Raw genomic sequence first — 12,190 nt, 5'->3', positions numbered from 1 at the left:
AAGAAAGAAAGAAAGAAAGAAAGAAAGAAAGAAAGAAAGAAAGAAAGAAAAAAGAAATGTTTACTATTTCATTCCTGCTTTTAATAATCTGAGTCTTCATTTTCAGTCTAGCTGGAGGTTTGTCAATTTTGTTCTTTTCAACTTCAGTTTTATTTTCTATTCCCTACTTCATCAATTTCCACTCTAATTTTTATTATCCTTCCTTCTGTTTACTTGGGTTTAGATTGCTCTTCTTTGCCTAGTTAATTAAGATGTAAGTTTAGGTTAACTGACTTCCCGTCTTTCTTTCTTTCTTTTTTCCAGATCTTTCTTTCATAATGGAGGTATTTACAGCTATAAATTTCCCTCTGAGCACAGTTTTTGCTGCATCCCACATATTTTCGTATGTTGTTTTCATTTTCATTAGTCTCTAAGCATTTTTTAACTTCTTCTGTGATTTCTTCTTTGACCCACTGATTTAAGAGTCTACAGTTTAATTACTACACATGTGTGATTTTTCCCAAGTTTCCTTCTGTTACTGATTTCTAATTCCATTCCATTATAGTTACAGAACACAGTCTCTATAATTTCAAACCTTTCAAATTTTGGGGAATTATTTTTATGATGTATTATATGTCAATGCTGGAGAATGATCCATGCTGCACTTAAGAAGAACGAGTATTCTGCTAAATTTGGGTGGAGTGTCCTATAGAAAGCTATTGGTTAATACTGATGTTCACATCTTCCATTTCTTGTTGATCTATCTAGTTGTTGTATCCTTTATTAAAAGTGGAATTTGGAATGCGTGGGTGGCACAGTCAGTTGGGCATCCAACTCTTGGTTTCAGCTCAGATTGTGACTTTGTGGTCATAAGACTGAGCCCTATACAGGCTCCGTGCTTGGCGTGGGGTAGGCTTAAGATTCTCTCTTCCTCTGCCCCCTCTAACCCCCACTCTCTAAAATAAATACATCTTTTAAAAAAAAAGGTGGAGGGGTGCCTGGGTGGGTCAGTCAGTTGAGCATCTGCCTTCAGCTCAGGTCATGATCTTGGGGTCCTGAGATTGAGCCCCACATAGGGCTCCCTGCTCAGCAGGGAGTCTGCTTCTCCTTCTCCCTCTGCTCCTCCCTTCTGCTTGTGCTCTCAAATAAGTAAGTAAATAAATAAATAAACCTTATTTAAAAAGTGGAACATTTACACTTCTAACTATTATTATTGAATTGTATATTTCTCCCTTCATTTCTGTCTATTTTGGTTTCATGTGTTTTGGGGCTTTTGACAGATCAATGTATGTTTATAACTGTTAAATCTTCTTGACGGCTTGACCTTTTTATCATTATAAAATTCCTTTGTCAACAATTTTCATCTTACAGTCTATTTTGTCTGATATTATATAGCTACTCCAGCTCCCTTGAGTTACTGTTTGCCTGGTACATCTTTACCCATGTTTTCATTGTCAATCTATTGGTGTACTATAATCTAAAGGGTATCTCTTACAGACAGCATTTTTACTTGAGTCATACTTTTTTTTATCCATTCTATCAATATCTGTCTTTTAATTGGAAAGCTTATTCATTTACATTTAATTACTGATAAGGCAGGATCTGTGTCTACTTCTTGCTATTTGTTTTCTATATATCTTATACCTTGTTCTCCCTCTACTCCTCCATTGCTGACTTCTTTTTGTTAAAATAGATATTTTTTTCTTCTTCTTCTGGGGGGGGAGAGGCAAGGGACAGAGAATCTTAAGCAGTCTCCATGCCCAGCACAGAGCCTGACACGGGGATTGGTCTACAAACCTGAGATCATGACCTGAGCCAAAATCAACAGTCAGATGCTTAACTGACGGAGCCACCCAGGTGCCCCAAAAATAGGTGTGCTATTTTAATCCCCTTGTCACTCCTTTTACTGTATTTGAGTTATTTTCTTAACATCTTAACCTATAACAAGCCATTTTAAATTAAAACTGACTTAATTTCAATTGTATACAACATTGTTCCTACATACCTGTTCTAACCCTTTGAGCTACTGTCATACAAGTTATAGCTTTACATATTATATGACTATCAATACATATTTGTAACTTATGCTTTAAAAAGTTAATGTCTTTTAAATCAGATAGGAGGAAAGAAACTTATAAACATTAAGTATATTTGTACTCTTTTATATTTATCTATGTAGTTACCTTACCAGTGCATTACATTTCTTCACGTCAATTTGACTGTCCTTTCATTTCAGCCAAGACTCCATTTATATGTCATATATAGAAGATCTGCTAGTGACAAACTTAGTTCTTAATTTACTTGAGAACATGTTAATTTTTTTAGTTAGAAGGACATTATTGCTGGATACAGAATTCTTGACACTTCCAGGAAAGATGGCAGAGTAGGAGGACCCTAAGCTCACCTTGTCCAATGGATACAATGAGATAACACATCAGTGTAAATAACCCATAAAATGACCTAAAGACTGGCAAAACAAACTCTCCACAGCTAAATGTAGAGAAGAAACCATATGGAAGAGGGCAGGAAGGGCAGAGACATGGTTGGGAGCTAAACGGACACTGAGGACTGTCTATGGGAGAGAGGGACACCCGGGGTGCACAGAGGGGAGAGAAACAGACTCTCATACTAGGAAGCCCACACAGGAAAGACAAATTCCCATAATATTTGGCTTTGAAACAGAGGGGCTGAATTTCACAAGTTCTTATAACCAGCAGAGGACTTAAAACCTGGCACTTTAAGAATCAGCAGGCTTGGCTCTGGGAGAGCCAGAAATCAAGAGGAAACTAAGTTCCCACCCTTAAAGAGACAACAAAACAAACAGTCTCACGGAGGCAGCACAGAAGCAGCAGTATGAAAATCACCGGTACACAGGAGCGAGATTTACTAATCTCAGAGCCTGTGCTGTAGGAACAGGGACCAGCTGGAACAAAGGAGCTGGCTGGGGTCATTTCCCTCCCCCTACCAGCAGCCTAAGCACATAACACAATGCTGACACTTGCTACCTAACTTGCTAACATCGCCAACGCACACTGCATTCTCCTGTGGACATGCCCCTCCAGCCATGCCTGGGCTCCATGTCTCTTCCCACAGCAGATCAGGGCAAACCTCACTAACACCCTGCATCCTGCATGCTTCTACAGATCCACCCCCTGCAATACACCCTTGGTGAGAGCCCATCCAATGCAATGCCACAAGACCGACAGTGTGCAAGCAGCTCCAATGTGCCTGCACCACTCCAAAGTGACTCCTGCCCCAGGGAAAGGGAAAGACAACCACACACACCAGTCACACAGCAGCCTCAACAGTGGGCTGGGAGCAGACAGCTGGTCTGACTGCAGGCCTTGCCCATCAACAAAAGCTTCTCAGGGGACAAAACAGGAAAAGCACCCTAGAGTTTGGTGCTACAGCAGCTCTGGCAAATGCCCAGTATGACTCAACTAAAGCCCAAGGTGGCCCCAGACTGGCCTACTAACAGCACAGGAGCCAAACAAAGAGAGCCATCACAGACAAGTGGACTAAAGAAAAAAATGGCTCAGCCACAACAGCGGGACATACACAACACACATAGGAAACACCCCTAAAGCACCAGGTTCTGGTGAATAGAGGACATTGCACTGAAGGGCAACATGACCTTTTCTTCAAAAGGCTGTTACTTTCAAGAGCAGGAGATGTAGCTGAATTTCCTAACACAAAGAAAGAGACTCATAAAGTTAAACGAAATAAGGAAACAGAGGAATATGTCCCAAGTGAAAGAACAGGACAAAATCACAGCAAGAGACCTAAATGAAACAGAGATAAGAAATATGCCTGATAGAGACTGTAAAGTAATAATGATAAAGATACTCATTGGACTTGAGAAAAGAATGAAAGACTCAGCAAGACCATTTACAAAGAGACAGAAAACATAAAGAACCCATCAGAGATGAAGAACTCAATAACTGAAATTAAAACACTAGATGGAGTAAATTACAGATGAGAAGCAGCAGGTAAATGGATCAGTGACCTGGAAGACAGAGTAATGGAAAGCAATCAAGATGAGGTGACAGGGGGAAAAAATATATATATATATAAATTGAAAACAGAAAACTTAGTGACACCATCAAATGTAATAACATTCATTTTATAGGGATCTCAGGAGAAGAGAGAGGAAAGGCGACAAAATTTATTTGAAGAAACAGCTGAAAACTCCCTGAATCTGGGTGAAGGAAACAGAAATCCAGATCCAGGAAGCACACAGATCCCTCAACAAAATCAACCCAAGAAGGTCCAAACCAATACACATAGTAATTAAAGTGGCAAAAAGTAGTGATAAAGAGAGAATTTTAAAGGCAGCAAGAGAAAAGAAAACCGTTACATATAAGAGAAACCTCATAAGGCTGTTAATTTTTCATCAGAAACTTTGCAGGCCAGAAGCAAGTGGCATGAAATATTCAAAGTGCTGGAAGGGAAAAATCTGCGGCCAAGGAGAGCTAAAGAGTTTTCCAGACAGAAAAAAGTTAAAGGAAATCATGACCATCAAAACAGCCCTATAAGAAATGTTAAAGGGGACTCTTTGAGTGGAAAGCAAAGACTATAAATAAGAGTTTAAAAAGTAGCAAGCACAAAAGCGGTAAAAATAAGTATGTCTGTAAACATCAGTTAAGACACTCCCGGAAGAAAAGGATGTAAAGTATGACACCATATACCTAAAACGTAGTGGGGAAAGGAGTAAAGAGTGGGCTAAAACTTAAGTGACCATTAACTTAATACAGACTGCTATATGCAGATGATGTTATACACAAACCAAATGGTAACTACAAATCAAAAACTAGTAACAGATATGAAAAAATAAAGAGAAAGGAATCCAAGTACATCACTAAAGAAAGCCAAAATAATCATGACAGAAGAGAGCAAGAGAAGAAAGGAACAAAGAAGAATTACAAAACAACCATAAAACAAGTAATAAAATGGCAATAAGTACATATATAACATGAATGACATTGAATGTAAATGAACCAAACACTCAAATCAAAAGACACAGGGTAATGGAATGGATAAAAAAGCAAGATCCAGCTATATGCTACCTACAAGAGACTCACTTCAGACCTAAAGACACATGCAGATTGAAAGTGAAGGGATGGAGAACTATTTATCACACAAAAGGATGTGAAAAGAAAGCTGGGGTACCAATACTTATATCAGACAAAATAGACATTAAAACAAAGATTGCAAGAAAAGAACAAGAAGGACACTGTATAATCATAAAGGGAACAATCCCAACAAGAAGATACACTAATTGTAAATATTTATGCACCCAACATAAGAGTATAACATAAAGGAAGTAATCTATAGTAATAGAGTAATAGTAGGGGACTCTGATGCCCCACTTACATGAGTGGACAGATTATCTAAACTGAAAATCAACAAGGAAACAATGGCTTTGAATGACACATTGCACCAGATGGATCTAACACATATATTCAGAACATTCCATCCTAAAACAGCAGAACACACATTCTTTTCAAGTGCATAGGAACATTCTCCAAACTAGATCACATTAGGCACAAAACAAGTCTAAACAAATTTTAAAAGACTGAAGTTTCAAAGGGGCACCTGCACGCCAATGTTCATAGCAGCAATGTCCACAACAGCCAAACTATGGAAAAAGCCCAAGTCCATTGACAGATGAATGGATAAAGAAGATGTGGTACAATGGAATATTATGCAGCCACCAAAAAAATGAAATCTTGCCATTTGCAATGACATGGATGGAACTAGAGGGTATTATGCTAAGGGAAATAAGTCAATCAGAGAAAGACAATTATCATATGATCTTACTGATATGTGGAATTTGAGAAACAAGGCAGAGGATCATAGGGGAAGAGAGGAAAAACTGAAACAAGAAGAAACCAGAGAGGGAGACAAACCAGAAGAGACTCTTAATCTCAGGAAACAAACTGAGGGTTGCTGGAGTGGAGGGGGTAGGAGGGATGGGGTGGCTGGGTGATGGGACACTGGGAGGTTATGTGTTGTGGTGAGCACTGTGTATTGTGTAAGACTAATGAATCACAGACCTGTACCCCTGAAACAAATACTACATTATATGTTAATAATAAAAAGACTGAAGATTGAAGTTATACCATGCATCTTTTCTAATCACAATGCTATGAACTACAAATCAACCACAAGAAAAAAATCTGGAAAGAGCACAATTACATGGAGGTTAAATAACATACTACTCAACAATGAATGGGTCAACCAAGAAAACAGAGAAAATAAAAAAAATACATGGAGACAAATGAAAATGAAAGCACAACAGTTAAAATCTTTGGGCAGCAGCAAGCTCTTCTAAGAGGGAAGTTTATAGCAATACAGGCCTAACTCAAGAAGCAAGAAAAATATCAAATAAGTAACCTAACTTTACCCCTAAAGGAGCTAGAAAAAGAACAAACAAAACCTAAAACCAGCAGAAGGAAGGAAATAATAAAGACTAGAGCAGAAATAAACAAAATAGAAAAAAAAAAAAAAGAACAGATCAATGAAACCGGGAGCTGGTTCTTCAAAAAAATAAAAAATAAAAAAAAATAAACGAAATTGATAAACCTTAAGCCAGGCTCATCGAACAAATCTGAAGGAATTTTGCCTTCTAAAGATTTTCTGTATTGGGTTTTCTGCAGGATGACTATGTTTTTCTACATACAGATTTCTTTTAATGTGCACTTTTGGAATCTGTTAGGTTTCTTTAATCTCTGATGTGATGTTCTGAAAAATTTCCAGTCATCAACCCTTCAAATACTGTGTCTTCTCCATTTTTCTCTCCCCTCCTTCTAGAACTCCACTGGACATTTCTGCTCTATCCTCTATGCCTCTTTTCCTTTTTTCTGTATTTTCCCCTCTTTATGTTGTATTTTGAATTTCTTTTGGCCTATCTTCCAGTTCACTAATTCTATCTTCAGCTGTATCTACTCTTTTATTAAACCAGTCTCTAAGGTTTTCAATTTCAATCATCATATCTCACAGTTCAAGATGTTTTTATTTTTATTTTCCAAATCTCATAGGTCACGTTACAGTTTCCTATTCCTTGCAACTGTATTCAAAACTTGTGCCTTCTTTTTTTAAGATTTATTTTAGAGTGTGTGAATGTGGGGAGGGGCAGAAGGAGAGAATCCTCAGACTCCCCACTGAGCAGGGAGCATGACGCAGGGCTCAATCCCAGGACTCTGAGATCGTGACCTGAGCCAAAATCAAGAGTCGACGCTCAACCAAGCCACTCAGGCACCACAATGACGTAATTCTTTAAAAACAGAAAGTATAATCATTTTTATAATTTGTGTCTAACCATTCCAATGCCTAAGATCTCCAATGAAAAGTCTTTGTTCTCACTCATGTCTTGTTTTGTGTGCCTACTTACGTTTGACTGAATGTTGATCATTTTACTTGAAAAACTACAGGAGCAATAATGTTAAGGCCGAGGATGAACCATTTTCTTGGTTTTTTTCCTCTTCTGAAGCAGATTTAATTGAAGTACAGTGACAAAATTACATATTTTTTCCTTTTTTTTTTTTTTAAGTAGGCTCCACACCCAGCACGGAGCCCAATGTGGGTCATAAACTCACGACCCTGAGATCAAGACCTGAGCTGAGACCAAGTCAGATGCTTAACCAACTGAGCCACCCAGGTGCCTCCAAAATTGTGTATATTTAAAATGTACAGGCACACCTGGGTGACTCAGTTGGTTAAGTGTCTGCCTTCGGCTCAGGTCATGATCTCAGGGTCCTGGGATCAAGCCCCACATTGGGCTCTCTGCTCAGCAGGGAGTCTGCTTCTCCCTCTCTCTCAAATAAATAAATAAAATCTTCAAAAAAAATAAAGTATACAACATGATGACTTGATATACATATACTTCATGAAATGATTACTACAATTAACACGTCCATCACCTTACATAATTTCCTGTGTGGGTGTGTTTGTGTGTGGGTGTGTGCGCGTGTTAGAATGCTGAAGATCTATTCTCTTAGCAAATTTCAAGTGTACATTACAGTATTATTATGGTCACCATGCTGAACATTGTATCTTCAGAATGTATTCATCTCGTTAACTGAAGGTGTGCCCTTTGACCAGCATCTCCCCATCTCTGCAGTATCCGGTCTCTGGTAACCACCATTCCACTCTGTTTCTATGAACTTGGATTTTTTCTTTCTTTTCCATTTTTAATTTTTATTTATTTATTTATTTGGTTCCACATACGTAAGATCATACAGTATTTGTCTTTTTCTGTGTGTCTTACTTCACTTAGTTTAATGTCCTCTAGGTTCATCCACATTGTTGCAAATGTCAAGATTTCCTTCTTTCTCGTGGCTGCATAATATTCCATTGTCTACATCTATCTATAGATATTTCACATTTTCTTCCTCCATTTATCCATCAATGGAAGGATTTTCTTTTTAAAGAATTTGTGCTTGCTTCTCTCAGGGATCTGAAAACACTAGCAGCTCTGGACTGTGTTAATCACAACTAAGGCTTGAAGTTCACCAGAAAACTCAGGCATTTTGAAAACAGGCTGTAATTCCTTTGGATGGCTGATCCATTTCTTCAACCTGAGTCCCAGCTTATTATGAGGGTCTCCTGTTAGATATCCCACTTTGTGGACATCCAGGGCTTTGATATTTTTTGCCCTTGCCCTGAAATACTGATAAAGCCAAGTCCAAATTTATTGAAATTAGCAAATGCCACCAGGGCAAAAGCAGCTTCCATTCTCAGTTACTCAATGGAGTAAAAATTCAGTCATTTCCTCAACTTTTACTTAAATGATCCAAGATACCAGTGATCCAAATGATCACACAGTCACCTGTGTGAAGGAATTGGAGTTTACTGACCTATTAAAAAATACTGGCACTCAATACATGCTATATGAGTCTTCTGCAAACGAACCAAAGACATTTTACTCCTTAGTAATTGTAGAAGTATAATATTATCATACTTATTATAGTATATGCAATACTTAATGCTCTACCACTATCATTTGTCATAAATTCATGATTTGATATTCTTATTAATTTCTCCTATTATGATAGAATTCTTCTTTTTAATCTGGTAGGGGTTTTTCTGTAAGTAGAAACAAGTATGTAAATATCTTTTGATTTCGTAAAGCAGTCCTTAAATCAAAAATGTATAGAACGAAGAAATGAATCAAGTTCTTTAACTGAACTTGACACCACATTTCATCAAATCTGAGGTGATCAGAATTTATTCATATCCTTTGCCTAATCTTTTTTCCAATAAAATGGGCTTTTTCTTTCTTTATATTTAGATATAACCAAATTGTGTTATTTAGGGGGGGGTTTGTTGGTTTGTTTGTTTTGGGGGTTATCTTTGTTTTTGTAACCAAATATAGTCATGAGAATTCAACTTAACTAATGCTTAAGATTTCTTCACACATACAAAGACCTGTTTGGATTTTGTGAACCTAAGTAGCTAAGAACCTTGAAATAAGCAAACATGCAATCACCCTCAGAGTATTCCTGATTTTATAAGTTCATAGGAAAGATAACCTTTAGTATCACTTGCTCTGCCTTCACTGATTTATTTTGTCCCTATCCGTTTGTTATTTTGGAATTAAATGTTTAATTACAGAAACACTGAGTATCAAATGTATGTGCTATGAGCATGTCCTTAAGTATACAATTAAAAACAGCTATAAAATAACTCAATGAACAAGGTAGACAGCCATATTAGAGATTAATGAAGAAAAACCAGAATGTCATATCTTATTATAATGTTATCAAAGTAACAGTGTCAATTTTAATGGGATTTTCACATTGTTTTAGCAAAAGAGTTGTTAATTTGGGTTTTCAGGAACACATATTTATTCCGTTGAAAATAATGGTATATGCTTTCAACTTATGGGAATTTTACCCAAAAGATTTTTCAGAGTCAAATTAATCTCTTAAGGGAACAGACAATTTCTTTAAGAAAACTGAACTTGTGCCATGTTCTGAGAATTTTCTGGTCATTTATGGTAATTTTTTCTATAAAGAAACAGTATTAATTCATTCAACAAGTATCTGCATATCTGTCAAATTCTTGATGCTAGAGAGATATCAACAAAAAATAGACAAAAATCTCTGCCCTCAAAGGCTTAAATAATACTGGTCAAATTCAAGATTTCTTTTTTTATATTTCAATCTTAAATAGAATTTGGCATGAAGTGACTCCTTTTTTCTAGTGTGACTTTGGTCTGTAACCTTGTGATATCAAAACTCTACTAATGCACGGACATAAGCTTTCTGGAAAACCAGTTTGCAGTGAGTACCAAAAGCTTTAAAAAAAAAAAAAAAGGCTTACAAATATAAATGCAAAAAAAAAAAAAAAAAACCCCACATGAAAATATAGTCAGCAATTTTACTTCCTAGAACTTAATTAAAAGAAATCATTAAAAATCTACACAAAGATTAAGATACTCATCACAGCATTACAGATACCAGAAAACTGAACACAATTCAACTACCCAATCATATGTAACTTGTTCAACACATTATGGTACTTCTTATACAATAAAAATAACACACAATCCCTTACTATTATATTTTATATATTATATAATGATGTATAAAAATGATATACCTTGTTTAAAAATATGAAAGGATTCACCCATATGTGAAACTTAAGAAACAAAACAAATGAACAAAAGGAAGTAAAGGGACAAATCAAATAACAGACTCTTAACTACAGAGAACAAATAGATGGTTACCAGAGGGAGGGTGGATGGGAGGGATGGGTGAAATAGGTTAAGGGGATTAAGAGTACATTTTTAAGTGCTTACAAGTACACTTATAAGTACATTTATGAGCACTGAGTAATAATATATAGAATTGGTGAATCATTATACTGTACACCTGAAATGAACTTAACACTGTATGTTAACTATACTGGAATTAAAACTTAAAATTAAAATATAAAAAATATGAATAATATGATCCCATATACATTTAAAAATATAGATGGCTATATACCAAACATTAACCATAGTTATTTTTAGATTATAAAATTAGAAGCAATCATATCCCTTTTTTGCTTGTTTTTCCATATTCTCTAAGTTAGAAAAATAATTGCAATAATGAGCCAACAGAGATTATATTTATGAAACTCCAAGGGTTTAAGGGTTTCAATTTAATCTTCAATACAAAGACTGAGTGTTACAGAACAGGAGCCAAGGGCATTTAATAGTTTGCTCATTTCTCCAAATAGAGTACTATGACAATTCTACAGAATCAGAGTACTGCTTAAAAAGAAATACCAGGGATTAATGTCCAATATTTTCATTTGTAAAATGTCATTAGATAATTAAAATACATTTTGAGTTAGTTACCTATCCAGAGCTTCCTTGAAGTATTTTCTCTGGACATCAAACTGAAAGACTGTACGTTCACAATCAGTTGAAGCATTATCACTACCCCCATGTTTCTTCAGGAAGGCATCAAATCCATTTTCATCTGGATATTTCAAACTACCCATGAATACCACTAAATGGAAAGAACACAAAGTCACAGAACACAAAGATATAGACAATGTTTTTATTATCAAGGATAAAATTTCTCAAATGCAAAAAAACTGGAAGAAAATATACCAACATGTTAACAATGGCTGTGTCTGGATACTTACTTTCTTCATTATATTTCTGTTTTTGTAATTTTCTATAACGCTCATGTATTAGTTTTATACTTAAAAAAACTAAGCATTTTATTTTTAAAGAAACATTTTATTTGTAAAAAGGTTAAAATGCAAACATAAGCATGTATGCAGATTAACTGTTATTATAATAACTCCTAAAGAGAGAAGGTTACCCTCAGTTAGCTTAGAAAATCAGAATATAAATAATTCAGGAAAACAAGTATAGATTTAAATATTTATATCTATATAGCATCCACACAGGTTTTATTTAGGTACATTCATAGTTAAACTGAAGATTTTGTTTTGTTTTGATATGAATTATGTATTTTTATTTTCTGCATTTCTAATGCTTTGACATCTTGGGGACTTGCTAACCCTGGAAGAGATAGCCCTTCCCAAAGTTAAAGACTAGATTCCCAGAGACAGGAAACTGTCTCCTGATCTACTGGCCTTAGCATACCTGAACAATAATAAAATCTACATTTTAAAATATTCTAAGTGGTTTCATCCTAATCCACAAAACTAGTATGGTTAAGGAGATTAAAATTAAGTCTTCCCC

The 12,190-nt window shown here is 35.8% G+C and overlaps 1 protein-coding gene across 3 annotated transcripts in view; it reads right to left on the bottom strand.

Annotated features, from left to right (window-relative positions):
- The window catches only part of NRDC (nardilysin convertase), a 102,261-nt gene that overhangs the window by 50,316 nt on the left and 39,755 nt on the right, over positions 1 to 12,190 (bottom strand). For all 3 annotated transcript variants that reach the window (XR_570652.2, XM_008699210.2, XM_008699211.2), the window contains one exon: positions 11,330 to 11,483. Coding sequence is in view for 2 of the 3 variants with exons in the window: in XM_008699210.2 (XP_008697432.2) it covers positions 11,330 to 11,483 (154 nt within the window). In the remaining variant the exon portion in view is untranslated. The remainder of the gene's footprint in view (positions 1 to 11,329; positions 11,484 to 12,190) is intronic.

This window comes from Ursus maritimus, unplaced genomic scaffold (assembly GCF_017311325.1).
Source record: "Ursus maritimus isolate PB19 unplaced genomic scaffold, ASM1731132v1 scaffold_12, whole genome shotgun sequence".
Lineage (NCBI taxonomy): Eukaryota > Metazoa > Chordata > Mammalia > Carnivora > Ursidae > Ursus > Ursus maritimus.
The sequence above is the reverse complement of the archived record's forward strand: the minus strand, read 5'-3'. Positions and strand labels throughout refer to the sequence as shown.